Raw genomic sequence first — 22,618 nt, 5'->3', positions numbered from 1 at the left:
ATACAAACTTTTCAACCAGTTGGAACCTTTCTTTTTCTGCAAGTGGCTCACAAACTCTTAACCATGAATCAATATTATGATCTCATATTTCAGTCCCTACAACACAAACACTAAGCATTACCAGAGAGAGATTTCATAAATATGCAGATTGCTGATACTGTAAATTCCTAATAGTATTTACATGTCCTTAAAACTTATTATTCAAATTTTTTAAAAAATCTTTTGTAAAAATTATTTATTATTGGCATTGTCCCCTAGAGTAATGGCTTTAAAATTCTCACAACTCCTTACGTTTATTCAAATCTTTCCCCTCAGTCTCAACAGATGACATTTTTTTCATATAATATAAAAAACAGTCACTGTCAGACATAAATGCCTCAATGACTCCCCACACAACCCAGAACTATTTCTTCGGCTCACAAAAAATATATATTCACTATATTTCAAATGAAACTCTTTGTCTTGATTTCCCATAAGATATCCAACTAACTGTGACTGGAAATTAACTAATGATATTTGACTGAAACCTGCTTCTATTCCTGTCTTCTATTCCTATGTTTGGGTGAATGGCACCCAAGAATCTATCCATTTCCCAACCCTAAATACTGGACTCTTCCTACTCTCCTCCACCTCACTCCTTATATTTGATTAATCACAAAATGCTCTCTACCATTCATTATAACTGTTTCTTCACTGAACATTCTGCCAGCGTCGTAGTTTGACTCGTCATTGTTTAGGTCATAGATTATCAATTAGCACGGCTCCCTTTGGCCCCACCTTCCCATCTCCAAAATGTTCTTTCTAACAGAAATCTGACTATATTGCTCATGAGTTTCCAAGTTTCAGGCCTTCACTATCTACTATTATAGTATATTTTTTATTAAACTTTATTTTTTAAGCAAACATAAATCCTTGATATTTAAAGCAGAGTTGCTTTGGTGAAGGGAGTTGGTTCAGAAGAGATATGAGTATATAGGGTCACCCCCACCTTTTGAAACACCCCCTCCTGAAGTGACCTGAAGGTCATAAGACCTTAATGAGACTCCAGGGCCAGGCAACACAATAGAGAAGATGATAAAATCTGAGATCCCTAGTGTGAGGTCTGCCTGCAGCTCTAGTTCTCTCTGTCTCCCTGCCCCAGGCACCCCAGACCTCGCTCACATCCAACTATTTTCTGTGACTTAACCCTGCTTTGCTTACCTAGGACTCTGTGCTTTCTTGTTTAATGTTTTTTCTGCCGTTATCTCCACAGCAAAGCTCAACTTCACAAATAGTTATCTAAAGCTTCACTCAAATTAAATAGCACACATTGTGTTCCACGCTAGGAATTCAGTGATCAATGGGTCAGCACAGCTAGAGCGTGCAACAGGGAAGCAACCCTGGCACCCCGTACAAGACACACCATCTGCCTCTTGTAGCATCTCTGTCCCTTCCCATCCCCACCCATGCCAGCTCCACACAGACACTCTGGGAATTAACTGCTTTCAGCTAAATGATCTTTCTGTTCATATATGACAACAATTAACAGCAGTTATTAGTAACTGTTAGTTTTCAAAGAATGTAGTATTAGAAGAGGATGTAATATGATTTATTAACTCATTTAAACAGTCATACTATTGATTCCTATTGGGCTCTACAATGTTCAAAATGTTGACTCTATAATAGTAAATGTCTGGTATTAGCCACAGGTCAATGTAAGAGTTTTTGTTGGTATTTTTTTTAGTTGTTTTATAAGATAGAAAGAGATTTTCCTAGTACACTTTATATCAGATTATGTCTTTAATTAATTAGTTGTGCCATTTAGTTATTCATTTTATTCAATCATTAACTCACATGCATCAACCATCCATTTATTTAAACACATTATATACCAGGAATTCCTCAGGAAAGCTGAGGATTCTTTAAGCAGGAAGATAGACATTTATCTGACCAGTTGTATTACAATAAAATAGATGCTGTGATCCACTTACAAACTGACTACGAAGAGAGTATGGTGAAGGAGGCACCCATGTGAGACTGGAGCAATGGGAGGGGCGCCATTGCAGGAGTCGTGTGACTGGAATTTTAAGTATAGATTGGAGTTATGTAGGTGAAATGGGCAGGCAGGGGGAGGAGTACTGGTGGGAAAGGATGGGAAGGGAGTTCCAAGAAGAGAAAACAACATGTACATTTCACTTTAAATATCAAAAAGGCATGTCCCATCAAAGGGCAGTGCATAAGCCATAAGACATTCAGTACTTACTAATTCAGAGTTGATCACTTAGGATGTGCCACTTACTGTTCAGGTTCCTGGGGGTACGTCGGTAAGCAAAACAGAAGCCCTCTCCTATAGTCACTTACATTCTCATGGAGAAAGACAGACAAACAAGTAAATATGTAGAGCATGTGAACTGGTAATAAGCACTATCTGCAAAAATAAAAAGAACAGGAGATAGAAAGTGCAGGTAGAAGCTGAGGCTGGCTGGGAGTCTGGGATTCTGATGACTCACCTAAACTGGGATAAAGTCATCTCAGAAGTTCATTCCTTTTGGTCCCAGAGCAGATGATGGTCATGATCATGTAAGTGTCGAGCATGGCTTAAATGCGACACAGGGGAGAGGGCCTGACAGGATCAGAGTCCTGAGGACCTAAAGAAGTTGGAGGGAGGTAGACTTCATGGGAGCACTGAGAGGTCTGGGTCTGAGCCTTGCCTACATTTGGGCTGGGGCAGGTAAAGTGACAGGAGAACAGCAGGCAAAGAAGTGAGAGAGCTGGCTGAGGCCACATGAAGAAGAGTGTTGTCTGTCGTGCTGAGGTTTGAATTTTATCCAGAAGAAATTGGAGAACCATTACAAGATTTTAAGCCAGAAAGTTATCACATTGCCGATGGAATGGAAGCTATCATGAAGGAGGATGAAGGGGAGCGTATAAAAGGGTTCAGAAGATATATAAAATTGAGAATACCAACTATCTCTGAAAAAGTTAAGGTTCCTTATCTTTTGTCCCCAGCCCTCTCAGTGCCCATCTGATGGGAAATGGTTAATTGCTTTGTGCTGTCAAGCTACATGTATCAATGAACTATAATGTCAAATGTAGAAATTAGCTTATTTCCTTTCTCCTTCCTTGCAACCAAAGAATCATACTACAAGTACTTATCTTAGGCAGAAAAGGAGAAACAATTCCTTTTTGTCCATGAGGAAGTTAATCAATTAAGATCATAAAATTGTACAATAAAAATAAGGTACATGAACCTTTAGAAAAACATTCTCTTGTCAAATGGTCTTCCTGAATATTCTTGCCAAAACACATAGTTCATTAATTGGGCTGAGAAGAAGCTATTGCTCTTATCAGACTGTCTAGAGGATATTAAAAAGTGCGTGTGTGTGTGTATATTTATTTTTATTGAGCTTGATAGGTCTTTTATGTCTAAGAAGCTGCTTCTGTTTGCACAGGGCAAACAAGGGCAGACAGGGTCCCCAAAACACAAACTAAACAACTTCAAAGCTTATGTGATGATGAGATAGATTCCTGGCACATGTAAAATGTATTGGGACATTTATTAATGTTGATATGCTTATTACTGTTGATGTAATCGATTACATACTGACATACAAATGCTCCAGATATAAAGATGAAAGAATTTCTATTAGTTGGCCAAATAACATTAATTTATATCAACCATTACATTTCTTATACCTCTAGAATACCAGATTCACACTTATAATTATTATTATTAGTAGTAGTAATCCACAAATTATTTTACTCCAATAAATATTTTATGCTGTGACTCCTTCCCTTCAACCAGAGAAAACTCACAACTTTGAGGTCCTATTTGTGATAAAATTACTGTCAGTAAAAAAAAAGAATTTTCCTCAAATCTTCCCTTTAATTATTAAATGGTTTTGAATAGACTGGACTTGATTATACAGGTATCTATATTCTTCCACCTGAATATTCTGAGTAAAGTTTAGTCTTCAAATTTTTCACCTTTACTTTATTACTATATTTATTCACCTGGAACAAAGGGGTTTTTGTATTTTCAGTTACATCTTAATAATTGCATGTTAAATGATAGTATTAAATGACAATGTTATGTTAAGATTTTTGCACTGTTATGCTCAAGAATATTTATTTATAGTTTATGATACTCTAGAAAAGGCAAATAAGATATTTAGTACTCTGCAAAGGCCCAAATCAATCACAACATTATTTAATTTTTGATGTGCTGCATAACTACCTGTAGTAGCTAGAAAATATGCAATGATGTTGAGCACTTGTTTTGATCCGCTGCAATGAAAGCTCTATAGAACTGGGATTGTTCATCTGCTTTGTTCAGTGCTTTATCTTCAGTTCCTAGGATCTGGTTTTGCATCACTAGTATTAAAGGTTCTGAATATTTATTTATGCTTCTGTTTATAAAGTTCATGCTAGTCATATATCTACTAAAAAACATAGATAAACAATAAAAAAAAATTCTTTGTAATCCATTTCCCCATAAGCAACTGCTGGTACAGGTTTGGTAAATATGTATATATGAATGTGTATGTTTACACATGCAAACACACATAGACACTTGCTCAGAAATGTGTATTACGATGGATGACCCAAGTTAAGGCCAAATGGAAGATGAAAATTTTCAGCTCTCAATCAAGGCTAGCATTTTTCGTTTCCTTCCAAAGGTTTATGAACTAATCAATGTATTCACTCTTAAGAGTCTCTAAAACCAGACTCTTAAAACAAAAGTAGTTTATGGAGCAGCAGGAGAGACAGATTTCTCTGATTTATTTTTCTCTTTCTGGCTTCAGAGAATCATGCTTAAATATAAAACCCCAATTCAGACTGTCTTTTGAATTGTACCGATGCAACTAGTCTTTGCTGCTATTTTCTTAAGTGTAAAATGGAGATATTAGGTAAAATAATAATATGGGTTTGTGAGACTTAAAAAACATAACATATGTAAACCACTTAAAATAGTATTGGGCATATTTAAATGCTCAGTAAATGCCAGTCATTACCATTATTCTTTAAACAGATTATTTTCCATTGTTTTAGTTTGTATACACAGCATAAAGGTCAAATTCAGCCTAGCTTTTTTCTCAATTTCATACATTCTGAAAGAGTAAAGTTAAATTTAAGGAACATTATTGGGATTTCTTTTCAATGTGACAATTACGGACAATTTGGCATTGTGGCCTCTTCTAACATGTGGCGATTTAATTCTTTGTGTCCCACACATGTATGTATATATATATTCAAGTGATTGAGAGTAATTCAATCCAGTTTCAATTATCTACCTGCAGGCAGTATGTAGCCTACACTAATATGGCAGCCAATAGCCACCAGAAGCTGTTTAAGTAAATTGTAAATGAAATAAAGCAGAATTTCAGATCCTTAATCACCACGGCCGGGTTTCATGTGGTCAACAGCCACGTGTGGTTAATGCTATTATCTTGAACAGTGCATATGTAGAGCATTTTTGTCATTACAGAAAGTTTTATTGGTCAGCACTGGTTTAGATGAAACTTGTTTTTTACTGCTTTTGAAAAGAGCCCAATGTTTGGAATTAGATGACCTGTCTCCAACTGTTGAGTCCCTGGGCTGAGTGCTCTGTGACCACGAGCACTGTCCTCACTGACTTCCCACTTTCTCATCTCTAAAGTGGAATTGTAGGGTCAGATAAGACCAGTGTGCACAAGTGTTTGCACACAGCCAGAGGCATTATTCTTGTTCCTTCACAGAGGTTGCTATGCTCCTAGAGCATTACCCCTAAAGACCTGCACTTAAAGTCCTGCTACTTGTAATAGCTTGTTTTTCTGTTTTTCTTTTTTCTTTCTTTCTTTCTTTCTTTTTTTTTTTTTCCTCTTTTTGCCAATGTCCAAAGAGACAAAACCCAGAGTATGTTCTCGGAGAAATTTGTCTGACCTTGGTCTCATGTCAGGGACTGTATCCCACTCCCTGTCCTCACTTTATGAGGAATCACTATCAATTTTACATTTCCTATCAATTTGTATAGTGGATTGAATTATGTCCCCCCAAATGAAGCTTAAATTGTCTTCCAAGTTTTATGTATTAGAAACTTGGCCCCCACTGTGACTGTTAACAGGGTGGGAAATCATATTATGGTAATTGAAAGGTAGAGCTTTGAAGAGTTGATTGGGTTGTAGGACCATGCAGTAGTGAATGGATTAAAAATGGTGGTCAGGGGTGTGTTTCTGAGGGCTTTCAAAGAAGAGAGTCTGTCTCTCTCTCTCTGCAATCTTTGCTTCCACCATCTTGCAATGTGAGACCTCTGGTTCACTGTTGCCACCACCAAATGCACTTTGGACTTCCTGGCCTCAGAAATTGTAAGCAGTAAATTTCATCTCTTTATAAATTTCCCAGCTTAAGTATTTTGTTATAAGCAAGAAAAATGGACTAATACAATTTGTAACCCAGTCTACCTCATTTTGCTGCCAGTTTGTATAAGCACAAAGGATAAAAATAATTACAATACCATTCTAAGACAAGCACAGTTGGAAAGCCAAATGTAAAAAATCATGAAATGTATGATAATGCTAATATCAACTGTTTTTACCTTGAATATCGATGCTACTCATCATGACTATTAGTATGAACATTGGAAATATGATTATACTGTTTGATAAATTGCTTTGTAAGTATGGTGAATTTCTGCTAATTGAACCGGTATAAAAAATAGAAAAGCTGAACTGCCAGTGTTTTATTGCTTTGTAAGTTTAGTAATATAATTCATGTTCTTAGTTTTGAATATTTTATTTTAAAAGATGAAGGGAAACAATAGAGTTAATGTCACTATTTTTATTATCAGAAGTGTAAGTGTTTGGAAATAAAACAAACTGGAGCAGAGGCACTAATTTAATACGTACCTGCAACCTATTTGCAAATAAGAAAAGAACCTTGAGACTAGAATTAAAAAAATCTATTAGAAGAAAAGTTTTTAGGTTATAGTTTTAAGAAACAGAGTGTCTACATTGACATACAATGAAATCATGTTCTTGAAAAATATAATAAGATAGTAGCAGGTAATATTTAATTTGACTAATGCTAACTATTTTTTATAATTAAAACTTTGAAGAAAAGAATGTTTGTAAATACATACATACACACATATATGTATATATACTGAAATCATTTTATAAATGGATGAAAATCTTCTTGAAGTGTGAGACAATTACTCCCAATAAAACTAAAACACTCAAATTATAGTGCTTGTTTTTCACTTTATTTTGCACTTTGTTGTACAATGTTATAATATGTATACATACGTAGGTGTAAATGGGTGTGTGAATATACACAAAGGGTCTTCAAAAACTTCATGGAAAGATTCGTATTATCTTTTAAATCTATTTTTCCACGAACTTTTTGAATTACCCTTGTACAGTATATGTGTGTGTGTCTGTATACTTGCTTCACTTTTGTGATGAAATATTTAAAGTAATATTACCTTTGGCAAGTCAGAGAACCTGCAAATCGCGTGTCAATCAGAGCTAAAATATTGAGGCTACCTGAGGCAAAAGAAACATTTTTTTTTTCTTTTTGCCGAGCTTCATGTTCAATTTCAGTTTTAAAGAGAGAATCTTTTTGATTACTGAGTGGGTTAAAAATGGCCTTTTTAAAGGGAGATAGAATTTGAGCCTCCTCATCAGAGGCTATTGCTGTTAAAGAGTAGTGTAGAATTCCACTTACCATCTAATCAAAGAGCTGGAGTTAAGAAACCAGGCTTGCAACTTCCTGCTTGCCCTGTATGCTGTCTCTTGTGCTTCTGAATAGCCATTAGCACAAACTGCTTGAAAGGAAAAGGACTTACCCTCAGGGCAATGAACTACAAGTAGTGGGGAAGACCTCCAGCTGGATTTAGGAAAGAAAAAAAAAAGAATCTAAATGGTAAATCAGAGTGTACAAATAACTTGTACGAACACAGATTGAGGTCCTAGAGCCCACTTTCAGAAAACTAAATAAAGATATGGGGAAATATTTTGGCCACATAGGAGGAAGTAGGCTGATCTTGGGGAGGGGGACGGAAGCAGAAACAAACCTGTGAGCCTTTCCATCAATTAAACACCTTGAAACTTAATAAAGTCATTAAATTGAATAGATAAACTGTGGTACATCCAGACCATGGAATATATTCAGTGATAAAAGGAAACGAGCCATCAAGCAGTGAAAAGACTTGGAGGAACCTTAAATGCATATAACTAAGTCAAAGAAGCCAGTCAGAAAAGCCTACATACTGTATGTATGTATGACTTATGACATTCTGGAACTATATGACATTCTGGAAAAGGCAAAACTGGGGAGACAGTAAAGTGATCAGTGATTGTTGGAGGTTGGAGGGGGGGATGAATAGACAGAGCAGAGGATTTTCAGAGCAGTGAAAGTGCTCTGTATGACAGTATAATGATGAATATGTCATTGTACCTGTGACCAAGCTCACTGAATATACAACAGAAAGAGTGAATTCTACTGTAGGGTATGGAGTTTGGATAATAACAATGTGCCAATGTAGGTTTATCAGTTGTAGAAAACATGTCACTGTGGTGGGGGATGTGGATAGTGGGGAAGGGTATGCATGTGTGGGGACAGAGGGTACATGGGAAATTTCTGTACCTTTCTCAATTTTGCTGTGAACTTAAAACTTCTCTAAAAAAGATAAAGTATTGAAAAATAATAATAAAGTCTAGTTCTAGAAATATTTTTTGTTATCGAGTCATTGTGAAAAAGGTATTTAACATTTTATCTTTTTCTTTGATGCACCCTAAAAGTCATCATCGTGAAAAGCATATATTTTGCTTCTCAAACTTAGCTGTAATTGTACCTTAGAAAGAGTTGATTAGTTGGTTCTTCAATGTACAAACTGAATATTTGCCCTTATTTTTTTATTTATAAATTTTATTATTTTTTAAATGTAAAACTATGACACAGGTAAATGTATGGTACAGCTTTTACTTAACAATATGTCATAAACAGAAATGAGAAATGGATACTTATTTTTTTAATAAAAAGAATTTTAGTACAGTAATATGTTCCTTTAAAAAAGCGAAGCTAAATATAAACTTTATGTTTATGTTCATGCTCGATATATGCATTACATAAAAGAAAATTATGTGGTCTTCATGTTCTCTAATTACTTCTGTTCAGTATTATGAAAGCTTATAATTAAATACCGTGCACCTTAGTTTAGAAGCATAAATAAAATTATCATTCTATTTTCTAAATAAGTGAAAATGTTTGACTTGCTTACAACTAATGTCACAACATGTTCTTTTCTTTCTCTTTTGCTTTATTTTTTTGTATAAAAGAGTTAAATCAAGCTGATAAATCATTTCAGTACCATAGGGAAAAGCTTGGAAGAAAGGATTAGCTCATCAGGCAGGATGAGTTAGGTCATAGCTTATCCAACCATAATTCAAGTGCTGTGTTCTCCAAGACTGGAAGTTATGGTTATGGCAAGGATCAGTGCCAAAATGTCTTTTATCATAGGTTGAAACTGCTTATTCCTGCAGCTGGCTAAGCTTTAGTTGTCTAGTTGCAATCATTTGGGGCCTTTTTTTTTTTTTTTTTTTTGAAAGCTCAGAATGTCTTCAATTCTCTGCCTACCATGGTTTATAAAATTAATTAGTTTGTATTAGATACACAGTGATACTTCCGTTAAGAAGGAAAATCCATTTACAATATGTGTCTCTTTTTGATAACTTTATAAACAGGAGTAGAATTAATGTGAAACATAGAGCTATCTTTGAAGTAAGTAAGAGTTTGGTAAAGAAAATGGAGAATGGCTATAGAGCTGTGTTTTTCAAACTGTGAGCTATGACCAGTTAGTGGATAGTGAATTCGATGTAGAGAGTCTTTGACAAAATTTCAAGGGTGAAATAGAATAGAACAGAACAGAATGAAACGGAACAGAACAGAACAGAACAAAATAGAATAGAATAAAGAGGTTAACATAGAAAAGAAAATATGTGGACATTTGTAACCCATCCCCCATGATGTTTATGTGTGTTCTTGTGTGTGTATGTGTGTGCTTGGTTAAGATATAAATTATTTTTTCTTACTTTTTCTTATTATTGGCATTGAGCAAAATTAGTCTGGTAGCTAGTATAGAATAAAGAGGATGGACTTACTTTGTTGGCTATGAAAATCTGGGAAATTAATCTCTATAGAACTGTTTTTCATCTGGAAAATGGGGATAACACCATCTACCTCACATGCTTAATGTGAAAATTAAGTGAGATGATATGCGTTAAAGCTTCTACCATGGTTCCTGCCACATATTCGACACTCAGTAAATGATACCTTTTATTACAAGTGATATTGCCATTGATAAAACTAACTTGGGACATTTCACAGTGCATTAAATGCTATACCTGGAAATTCTGAGATAACTGTACTAGATGATATGTATTCAATTAAAGTTATAAATCAAATTAAATAGCCTAGGGCAAGAGATGTGCAGTCAGGTAGGCCTGTGCTAGGGGAGGACAAGTTTATAGAACTGTATTTGGTTGGAATTATTTCCTCCATTCAAGTATTTCCTGGTTAGAATCTAGTAGTCGTTTGGCCCATTAGCTATTTCACTCAAATATCTTTTATATTATCTCAGAGAATAATTGGCATTTACCTTCAGGTCTTGTCAGGTATACATTATCTGGTTTCAGATGTTTCTCTGTAAGATGGAACTAACAATTTAATGTGAGCAGTTTTAGTTAGAAAACCTTCTGGCAGGTAAAAGTAATCATCAGCATTTGTGAAAGGTCATTCATGTCCTATACCTGTGTCTTGGAACTGGTAAAGTTAGTGAGCTTCAGAAATAAAGTGAAGACCATATTAAAATCAAACTAGTCATGTGTTCTTACTTCTCTAATTAAATGTCCATCGTGGTTGTTCAGATTCTTGTTTATGTTCTCTTTAACTCATGGGTAAATTTCTTGATGGAGAAGAACGATGTCTTATTCATGCTACCGGCAAACATTTGACATAAATACATGTTTTACAAATTAATGATTACTTATTATTGATATGTAAAACATATTGCGACAGACTCATATTTCTTCTTCAGTTTTTGTGAAAGACCGATTTTTAGTATCTTCCTAGCTGCTTTCGAATTGTCACTGCTGAAACTTTATAACTTTCTCTGATGAAAGCAGAGAAAGGTGGAATGTGAAAGTGGGTCTTCATGCATTCAGATCTGTTTACCAAGTCCCCCTGACCCTCCCGTCCTCCAGTGGCAGGCAGAGCAGTGCCTGTGTCCCTGAATCCCAAAGAACTCTGTTATTTACAACAGTCATAGAACATGTCTAATTCTGCTATTCTAGAATTCCAGAGAATCTGGTTATCCCATGCCTAAGAAATATATAGCTTTCTACATAGTCTATATGTTATGTATTTTCTTCATTTGTTTGAGAACACTGTGAGTATTTTTAAAAATATAAAGGCAATTTTTTTTCCAGGTCTGAGGATGAGTAAAGGTGCCATCACCCCTCCCCGAAGTTCTCCTGTGTCTTCGTGTTCCCCGGAAGTCATCCATCTGAAGGACATTGTCTGTTACCTGTCTCTCCTTGAAAGAGGAAGACCTGAGGATAAACTTGAATGTATGTGCTTCTTAATTTAGTTTACTATCAAGGTTGGGGGCAGGAGAAGGGACTGGATATTGATGAACTTAAAATTACATCTATTATAGTTGTACAAATTTTTGTTAAAGTGACCGTGCTTAACAATAAAAAATTCCTCCTACTGAGAATCAGACAATTAAAAAATACTAAGGTGTATTAATTTCAGGTTCTTATTTATCAAGTTCCATTTATTACTGATTATTTCTTAAGAATGTTTTTCTGTCATTAGACTTTTTTTAAAAGAATGTTTTTCAGTTCTTTTGAGTTAACAAGATGCTGTTGTAAAGAAACCTTTGATCTGTTTAGAAAAAGCATTTATTTCTCGTATGTGAAGAGGCCTTCCCATTAGTGAACAGCAAGGGTCTCTATAAACAGTAGCCTGCACCTTTCTCCCATGGAAATCTCCCTTGCAACCTTCAGCACGAACACTTTCTTTGGCAGGGATAGATGATTTCTCAAATGCCAAACCTGAGAGTTTAATTTACAGGACTTGACTCTGTAAATTATAAATAATTAAACAATAGCTTTTTTTTTTTGTTCTAGGATGTTGCAAATAGAGAATTTCTATTTAGTTGAAAGTAAATTACTCTATTTAATAAAATGTAGTAACTGAGCTCTCTCTTGTGGCAAACTATACTCATTGCAATGCAAGAAAATATTTTTCGGATATTTACTCTAAATCTAATAATTTGATAATTGGTTCTATTTCTGAAGCCCTTTCTAAATATAGTGCTGGCAGCTTAGTCAGTAATTGGATTACCTTAATTACACTGGATGTCATTCAAATGAATTAAAAATTCTTGCTACTAAAATGATAATGAAGATAATAAATCCAAACTTTAATATTTCTAAAGCAAATGTAGAACATGGTAATGTCTCAAAATCAACATTAGGAAGCATTTTTAGTTGTATTTAATAGAACTTATAGACAATATTTCTCCTAACAATAAAGAATTTACTGTAATCTGATTATTTAAGAGTCACACCTGCTTAGGTTATGAATAAACCATATAAACATCATTCTTTAAATATATCTTTATTATTCATAAATGTTGAATATTTGAAATTTGAGATTTATTTTGTATTCCTAAGAACCTAAGATTCTCCTAAGAATCTCTCTCATTCCAAAATAAATATTAATGTTCAGTGAATTTCTGTTGAAGCTATGGCCAGAGAGAAAGTTTGCTCAGGTGTTATCTGAACCATGTTTGGGATGATTATAAAAATACAAAGGCAAATATCTTTTCCAGATCTGAGAATGAATAAAAGCACCATCAATTCTCCCCAAAAGGGTCTTTAGTGTTACAGTTTATCTATTTCTAGGGCAACTGGAGGTATATTGCTTTTAAGGTGGAATTTCTAAGACTCATGCTTTTGAGTTTTCATGTTGAGCCCTTGAACCTGCACAGACTTTTTCCACAATGTGGGCTGAATGTTAAGGCACTCACCACTCAAAAACACCTGACAAATCAAATCTATCTGACCTGCCACTAACTTCTCTTCAGTGTTATCAACCCTCTTCTGCCTGTTCTTTCTTTGAATTTCCCAGCTTTTTTCAAGTTTATGCCAGATTCAGTGGCATTTTTCTTTTTCCTTAAATAATTCTTCAGACTTTTCTTATAGGCAGACTTGTGGTGGTGTGACATTATTACTGTGATTTTCACCAAACTCTTCAAAGTAAATGATGCTCTACTTCTCTTCTCTAACTATCCTCTTATCTGGTGGTTCTTACCCTGGCTATCCATCAAAATCATGAAAAGTCTGATTTTTTCCTTTTACTTTTTTAATGCCAATTCCTGCCCCTTTCCCCCATGAGATAAATCAGAATCCATGCCCCTCAACCACCTTTTTTTTAGTAATTTACCATATATTTGTACCTTTCTATGATCGTATATTAACAAATTCCTAACATTCAGGGGTTCTTTTACAGTTGTAGATTTTTTTTCTCAGTAAAACTTTAAAAAGCATTTAAAGGTGGTTATTTGTATATATGCTTACTTCCAAAAGGGCTATGACTTACTAAACACAGAAGAATGCAAAGAAGCAAAAGCAATTATAATTAACACAGAAATAGATGTGATGAAGCACCTTAAATAATTAACTTTTGCAGGTGAATGCAGAATTCGGATCTTCCAGATAGCTAAGCGGAAAGGAATACACCCACACTGGTTTAGGTCAGAAGTCCTCAAACTTTATCACACATCAGAATCACATGTAGAGCTGTGAAACACAGCTGGCTAGGTCCCACCTCTAGGGTATCTGATTCATCAGGCATGAGGTGGGACTTGAGGCTCTGTATTTCTGCCAAGTTTCCAGGTGACGCTGATGCTGGGACCACATTTGGAGAAGCACTGGCTTACACGATTCCTTCTGTCCACTGAAAATACACACACACACACACACACACACACACACACAATTCATCTGAAATAGTGTTCGTTCTTCTTGGAATTGATGAACAGTGGCAGTATTTGTTAGATTTGTTTCTGTGGGTTATTAGGTAAAATAATTAAATTGTTGTCAATGTTTATAAAAGGAATGCTTTTTTCCCAAAATAAAGTTTTATATATCTATTCAGTGCTTCCCACCACTTCCCATCTCTCCACCTGTCTGTCTGCCAGGAATTTACACAATGTTTAGTATAAAGCTTATCCCATTGAAAAGAAACTAACAAAAGTTTCTGAAGTTTCCACCGATTCTTAACCATTGCTTCAACTTGATTTTCTTAACCCAATCCTAATTCCTCTCTGAGGACCCTGCCTGCCTTGAGGCTCTGTCAGGTAGAAGGTGTTTATTAATCTGCTCCCATGTGCCCTTAGAAAGAGTGTATACTTATGCACGTGTGTGTGCTTGCATGCGTGTGTGTGCACGTGCTTGCATGCATGTGTGTGCATGTTGGGATTGTCAGGAGATCCCATATTTATTTTTCCTTGTTGGTATCAATGACCAACCATCCCAGTGAATGGATGAGGATATGGTACCAAGGCTGATTCATCCTGCTGACGTTAAACTCACACAGTACTTCGTGGAGAATCATCTCTCTTTGAGTCTCCCTGAATTCCTCAAAGTCTGTGACTTCCCCTCCATTTTATTTCAGCCCCCCATTTCTGTTGCAATCCTTTAAGTCTTATAGACTCCAAGAACTGCTCTCATTCTAAAACTCTAAACCCCAGAATTTTACATTGACCACAGCCTATGTGTACTTTGTTTCACTCTCCTACTTTTACTTAAATATAGCATAGCATAGTACTTAAGAACTTGGACTCTTGATTTACACAGATTAAATACAAACCCTAGGTTGACACTCTCTATCTGAGTGACCTGGGTACATTTTAAAAACCTCTTCAGGATTCACTTTCTCAACTGTACAAGTGGGATCATAAAATAGTGTCTATCTCATAGGGTAGCTTTGAGGACTAAAAGAACTCATATCTGCTCACATAAATTCCTTCACATTTATTAGTTCACATAAATGTTAAGTGACATAAATAAAAGTAAGCTAAAAATTTTTGACCCTTGATCACTTCACTTACTCCTGAATTTGCCTGCTGCCGTTTGGTCTCTCATTCATTCAAATTTAAACTGACCCCATAATCCTGATGTCAATTATGCTCTCCCACTTAGTTTCAAGTATCTAATTTATTTGCTTGCATACTGAGGTGGCAGAGATTTAGGGAAAAACAATATAATTCTGGATTATATCTCTACACAAAACCTGAGCTGGCCTTCAGTACCTAGCATTTCTCTCAACTCCTGTCTTCCACTTAAATGTTAATGCTGGTTCTTTGTTTTTTCAAACACCTACCTGTTTAGTCATCATGTCACTCACTAGGTGTGAATTCTTGTAACTTCTTCTTGTGTTATCTAAAACCATGTCAACCACTATATCTATTCTTTCCTGTTGCTCATGATGAAAAAGTACTTATTTGTTAGTTACTGATTGAATAATACATAAAATTTGAACCCTTAATTTAGCCTCCATAAATTGATACTGGCTCCACAACTGGACCTTAACCTGCCTCTCCAGTCTTGCATTTGGATTTGACCTGCACATACAAGCAGTGTCCCAGTCCCATGGGTCAGCTTTTCAATCATCGGACACACCTTGAACCTTTCCACCTTCGTGCCTTTGCTAGTAATGTGCATGTGTTCAGGTTGTTCTTTGCCAGTGTAAACCTGATCCAGTCCAGTCTACACTTGATGTCTAGGTCACGTCATGAGTCCTCTTGTTCTCCTCATATCCTTGTACTCTGTGTAACTGCCTATCCTATCACCTGCCACCTGAGTGTGTGTATGAACAGAGAGATAATAAATGGCAGTTAAATAGAAATGTGGTAAGTCAGTTTTTATCTTTGAGAAAATAAAAATAATGTGAATTATTTAAGACATCAAATAATACTGTTCATTTATACTTTGACTTTAAAATGCATGACATTCACATTTAGATTAGTGTTTATCAAGTTATTAGTGACTTAATAATTTTTAAATTATCTTACATTTACCAAAAATGTCTTTAGAGAGTGGATAATTGACATGCAGTTAATGATGAATAACCTGTAGGTTACAGTTATTTTTATGTATATTATTACTGTTAGAACCACTAAAATTTAATATTGGAGAGATCCTAAATATCATTTAGTCAACCTTTCTGTAATTTATCTATGAAAAAAACTGAAGCCCATAGAGACTGGTTCTTAATTATACCAACGGTTTATCTAGTTGTGTCTAAAACCCATGATTTCTGATCTATTACATAGTGCTTATTTTTAACTTTAAAAAGCTATCTTTTGTTGTTTTTATTGTTGTTTTTCTTGTGGAAAAAATAATAAAATATTACTCCAATACATTGGATGTCAAAAATTCTAAGCAACTAATTTTTCTCACCTCTGGTTATTAAGTATGTATTGAAACACATAAAACAGTAAAAAATTGTGAATTAAAGAAATTTCAGTTTATATGCCTTTAAAATATATACTTTCAAATATTTAATAGAAAATTCTATATTAAGAATAATAAAAAATGGAAAAAACTTGCAAGTCTTGTGGAAAAGTAAAAAAATTATACATATAAAGAATTACTCTTACCTTGCAAAATATGCCTTTGCTCTGATCTTTTAACTAAATACATGTGTGGGCACATAATTGTTTCTATATAAAGTAAAATTACATGAGCATAAAAATAGGAAAAAAAAGTGGGTTAAACTAGCTTGTAACTTTGCAGCATGTACCCACCTCTGGAAGCTAACAGGTTGACAGAATATTTTTAATATTGAGTTTACTTTATTTTTGCACCTAAACATTGGTTACATTGTTTTTAAAAATAGGATCTACTTGTTCAGTAATTCACTTGACCTTTGGGCTTGACTTTATTTTTAAATATTAAAGAAAGCCTTATTATACTATTTGAAGCTTAAATATTAATTGTATAAATATTATTTATGAATAATATAGTTTTTAACGGGAAAGGATTTATAGGCTTACCAGTATAAACAATTTTTATTTTCCATGGAGTTAATATTTGCTTTTTTTTTTCATACTTCATTAGTTTTCTCTATTTTTATTCTCAAATTCTCCACTATAAATTCTGGTTTGGAAATTTGTACTCATCAATTGTCCTTTAATCTTTCATTGGTAATTACCTCCTCCCTTTATTTTACTTGTTCTATCTTTCCGTAACCACTATTATTTGGATGTTGAACTTTCAAGACAGAATTTTGATTTTTTTCTTTCTTTTTCCTTTGTCCACCTTCTTTTCTTTTCTATTACATTTTTATTCTACATCTGGGAAATCTTTTACAATTTGTGATGATTTTTTTCCCCATTTTTTCTATTAAACTTTTAACTTCACAGAGAATTCATTTTCTTCCTAGCCAAATCCTTATATGCTCCTATTCGTTGAAATAAGAATTGAAATGTTCCTTTACTTATAAGGTATTCCCTTCCTCCTGCTTTGTTGGTTTCTTCCAAATTAATTTTTGTGAAAGGACTTCTTGATGGTGATGGTGGTGGTATGGATGGGTGAGTGGGTGAGGTTTAAGTTTGACTCACTGGAGATAAGAAAGGAGACATTTTCTTAATATTCAGCATATAGATTTTCACATAATTACCCTGTCTTTGGTGCAGTACTCCTATCATCAGAATTCCTGAGAACCTTGAGCCCAGAATTCCTTTGGTTTGATTTTTGCAGAACTCAAAGATCTGGTCTTCTGCTGGGGTAAAGAGCTTACATACCCCCAGGTCTAAGATGTGAGGGGTAGTGTTTGAAGGTCTTGTTTCTTCCCATGAAGATTATCAGTTAATTTTCCAACTCAGCACCGTTTCTGTGCAAATCTGTGCCCTCTAGCCTCTGCCAGCTTAAATTTATATTTCTAAAGACTCTAAGTTAATATCCCATGTATATTTGTTCTTTGGCTTATAAAAAATGTGTTAGTGTTTTCTGCTCTCATGTTTTGTTTGTGTTTATAGATTTATGCCCATTTCATCCCTTACTGTTACTGTAGTGGTTCTTCAATAGAAAATCAAGGTAAATATGTGTTTGATACTTCATGTTTTACATGACCCCACTAGAATTTTAAATTAGGAAAGTGGGCTTATTTTTGAAAATTAAAATTATAGACTCTCTCTCCCTTCTTCAGGACCAAAGAAAAGTTTCATTTTTGACCTCAATTGGTGAGATTTAGCGTACATGATACTTAGTGCTTAATCTATGTATGATGTTTTTATTATTGCTGTTATCATCAACTAGAGCTTAAACTTCTCCAGCATTCTTTCTTGATGAATTACACAGAATTCATAGACAGCCATTAACTCCTGTTAATGTGTTTAGAAATAAATTATATAAAACATTAAGCATCTACTTCAAGCAATAGTAAACTAGGTGTTTTCAGACCAACAGCTACTTTAAAAAAAAAAAGATTTGGAAAATTCTCATACTGCAAACAGCTAGAAAATTCAAACATGATATTTTGGGGAGAAGGGAGCTTGGCCTTTGCCAGTGTTTTTAAATTGTAAATTATTTTTGTTGTCATTGTTGTTCATACTGTTTATTATGCTGTATATTCTAAGACCATTTTATTTCCATATATATTTTAGAATCAACATGTCAATTCCTAAGACAAACCTGCTGAGATTTTGATTAGGATTTCATCTATTTACAGAACAATTAGTGGAGAATTTACATTTTAATAATATTGAGTCTTCTAATTCATGATCATAATATGTCTTTTAATTTATATAGAATTTCTGTAGTAAAATGGACAAATCCCTGGAAAGACAGATTGAGAATAAAAAATTAGTAAATATAGTACAAATAGCTAACAAAGTAAAAAATGGGATATTGCTGCAAATCCTGTAGATAATAAGATAATAAGAGTATGTTATGTAAAAAACCTTTATGCCAATAAACTGAAAATTTAGAGTTAAATGACATGTTCATAGAAAAATATAGCTTGTCAAAACTGACCAAAGAAGAAATTTAATGTCTTAAAATTCTCATATTTGTAAAAGTCATTAAATCTGTAATTTAAAAAAAGTTGGCCAGGATGTCTTTACCAGTGTATTACAATATACATTTAAGAAATTAAAACACAAGTCACCCAGATATTCTTCCTGAAAAAAGGAAGAGTGGGAGCAAGATATTAGCATCAAGTCCAGTTACAGATGTAAAGTGGCTAAAGTAACGTGTTCAGGTACAAGTTGGCATTATCTCAGTTATCTAAATTTGGTTTAACATTAGAAAAGGAAACAACATATTTTACTACATTAAGAGAATAAAGGAGAAAACATTTCTGATTATCTCAATAAAGCCATAAAAGCATTTGATCACACTCCACATCTATTCTATTCATAATTTAAAACAAAACAACTATAACAGCAAAAACTCTTAGCTAACTAGAAATAGTAAAGAACTCCCTTAATCTAATGGTGTGTATCTATAACAAACTTCTAATTTAAGAGTGAAATGTTGAAGGTTCTCCCACTGATATTGGGAATAAGACAAGAACGGCTACAACTCTAAGTTGAATTTAACCCCGTGTTGGACATCATTACCCATAATAATAAGGCAAGAAAAATACACAGAATTTATGAAGATGAGAAAAAAAAAGAAATTAAAAGATATTGTTTATAGACTACATGATTATTTACATAAAAATCCAAAGTAATCTACAGATAAAGTATTTCAATTAATAAATGGGTTTAGCAAGATCTCTGGATACGAGGCAAAAATAAAAATCACTTGTATTTCTGTATAACACCAACAAATAATAAGAAAATGAAACTTTAAAAATGTTACCATTTAAAACATCAGAAAAATTAAATACCTAGGAGTAAATATTTAACAAGTATTTGAAAGGATTCTACTCATAAAACTAAGAAACATTATTGAGAGAAAGTAAAGAAGTTCTAAATAAAGAGGAATATAACATGGTTGTAGATTTTAAGACGGCATTATAAAGATTCTCCCCAAATAGATATATAAAGTGCGATCTCAATAACAATCCAGCACGGGTTTTTTTGTTTGTTTGTTTATTTGGTGTTCTTTTTTGTTTGTTTTTGGAGGGACAAGGTGGTTGGCAAACTTTTTCTAAATGTTATATATAAATGCAAAGGGCAAGTATAACCAAGGAATCTTGAAGTTGGACAAAATTAGAAGACATATTTGATTGTGTGTAAAGATATTTTTAAAAGCTGCAATGATTAAGACAGTGTGGAATTGTTACAGTGACAGAAAAATAAGCCAATGGTACAGAATAGGGCATTCAGAAAATGACCCAAATTTACATGGATACGTGATTTTGACAAAGTTGGCACTGCCGAGCAAGTAAGGATCATCAGTTCAGCATTGTGCTCAGTTAATTGGATATCTGTATTGTTCCACTGTGTGTTGTAACAATTACCCCACTACTTAGTAGCTTAAGACAACAGCGCAAATTTTATTATCTCTAATTTTTGTGTGTTGGTAAAAATTTAGGGAAAAACCTTAACTGGGTAGCCTGGCTGTAGGTCTCACTTGTGATTACAGTCAGACAGGTTAGAACTGAAACTGTAGAAGGTTTGGGAGTGTTGTCCAGGATAGTGTCCTCTCTCTGTCTCTCTCTGTCCTTCTGTCTCTCTGTCTGTCTGTCTCTCTCTCCTCTCTCTCCCTCTCTCTCTCTCTCTCTTTCTCTCTCTCTCTCTCTCTCTCTGTCTCTCTCTGTCTCAAGAATTTTCCATTTTGTCTTTCCATGTTGGATAGTTGAGGATTCCAATCAGTATCAGGGCATACTAACATAGTGGCTCAAGTCTCCAATGCAAGCATTCCACAAAGTGAGGTAGTAGCTCCCTTATCTTTCATGACTTACTTTCCGAAATGAGCAGCATAACTTTGCTGAATTTTATTTAATACAGGCAAAGCATGGGCCTACCCTGATTCAGGGGAAATGGCTGTAGATCCCCACTTTTTGATGAGATAAGTGTCAAGATCACATTGTAGAAAAACATGGGGTGAGAGTCTAGTTATTATTGAATTCCTCTTTGGAAAATAAAATCTGTAATTTACATAGAAAAAAAATTAAAATGATCCTCACCTCACACCATACAACAAATCAAATTTGAATATTACTGAGAAGGTCTTTATGATCTTGGTAAAGACTAAAATTTTTATACAGGACATAAAATTATACCATAAAGAAAAAGGTTAATGGATTAGACTTCTATTAAAATTATGATCTTTGCTTCATCAGAAGACTATATTAACAGGGAAAAATGTCAAAACATAGAGTGGGAGAGTATGTTTTGCAACCTATAACCTAAAAAGGGCTTTAATACAAAACACATGAAGAACTTCTATGAATCAATAAAAAATGGACAAACAATCCTATAGAAAATCAAGCAAGAGACTTGAGTAGTCACTTTTCAAAAGAGGATATTTAATTGGCCAATAATAATTTGGCCAATATTTAACTGGCCAAAAACATGTGAAAATTAGTTCAATCTTACTAGTAATCAGAGCAATTCAAATTAAAACCTCAGTGGTATACCACGGCACCTCCACCAGAATGGCCTGAATAAGACAACTGGCAACACTGAGTCTGTGAGGAAGTGGAGCAACTCAAGCCTTCAGGTACTGCTGTGGAGAGACTGGTTTGATAAAAACAATTTTGATATCTGTTTGGCAATATCTACTAAAGGTAAACATTTGCAAACCGTATGACCCAGACTTCCTTTTACTGGTTTATGACCCAACTTTCCTTCTACTGGTTATAACCAACTGGCAAATGTTCACCTAAGCATAAAAGCCATTCACAAAAAGATTTACCGCAGTGTTATTTGAAATAGCTCAAGCATTACTAGAAATAGCAAAGTGGAGAAAAACTAAATATCCCTCCAGTTTAGAATTAATAATTGCTGATGTTTTTATACATTGCAATACTAAGCAGAGAAGAAAATGAATGAGCTAATGCTACCCACAAAAACACAGATGAAGATCACAAGTGATGTTTAGTAAATCAAGCTAAATTCAAAAGAAGGTGTGCACAAGTCAAGATAGTGGGTATATTTGGGGAGAAGAGAGGAAATTAGGATGGAGGGAGCATAAAACGGGTTCTATTGTATTAGTAATATTCTATTACCTGACTTGAATAATAGTTACATATGTGTATTCACTTTGATAATTTGTAAAATGATATATTTCCCTATAAGTGTAACATTTTAATAATAACTTTATTTTTAAAACCAGTCTTCAGTACACAGTATCATTTGTAGACAGAGAAACAGGTTTATTTTTAACTATTTGTTTTGAATAAAGCAGATTACTATTATTTTTTAATTGATGTTGAATAACACACAGAATCACTGTGAGTGGCAGAGAACAAGATTTAGAAGCTGCTTCTACAGGAATGATGACCAATTAAGTACATAATTGGGCTGGGGAAAGAACCCATTGCTACCTCTCTGCACAGACAGCACCTTTCAGTGCCATCCCCCCGACACATCCAGAACGCTGGGTGCTCTCCCTGAAAGCACTGCCACTGC

General features: G+C 34.3%; 1 protein-coding gene across 1 annotated transcript in view; it reads left to right on the top strand.

Annotated features, from left to right (window-relative positions):
• DGKB (diacylglycerol kinase, beta 90kDa) overlaps nt 1–22,618 on the top strand; it is a 551,962-nt gene that overhangs the window by 14,179 nt on the left and 515,165 nt on the right. The window contains exon 5 of the mRNA XM_008578087.1: nt 11,445–11,585. Coding sequence (XP_008576309.1) covers nt 11,445–11,585 — 141 coding nt within the window. The remainder of the gene's footprint in view (nt 1–11,444; nt 11,586–22,618) is intronic.

This window comes from Galeopterus variegatus, unplaced genomic scaffold, assembly GCF_000696425.1.
Source record: "Galeopterus variegatus unplaced genomic scaffold, G_variegatus-3.0.2 Scaffold72, whole genome shotgun sequence".
Taxonomy (NCBI): Eukaryota; Metazoa; Chordata; class Mammalia; order Dermoptera; family Cynocephalidae; genus Galeopterus; species Galeopterus variegatus.
Note: the sequence above shows the minus strand (reverse complement) of the source record. Positions and strands in the feature narration are given on the sequence as shown.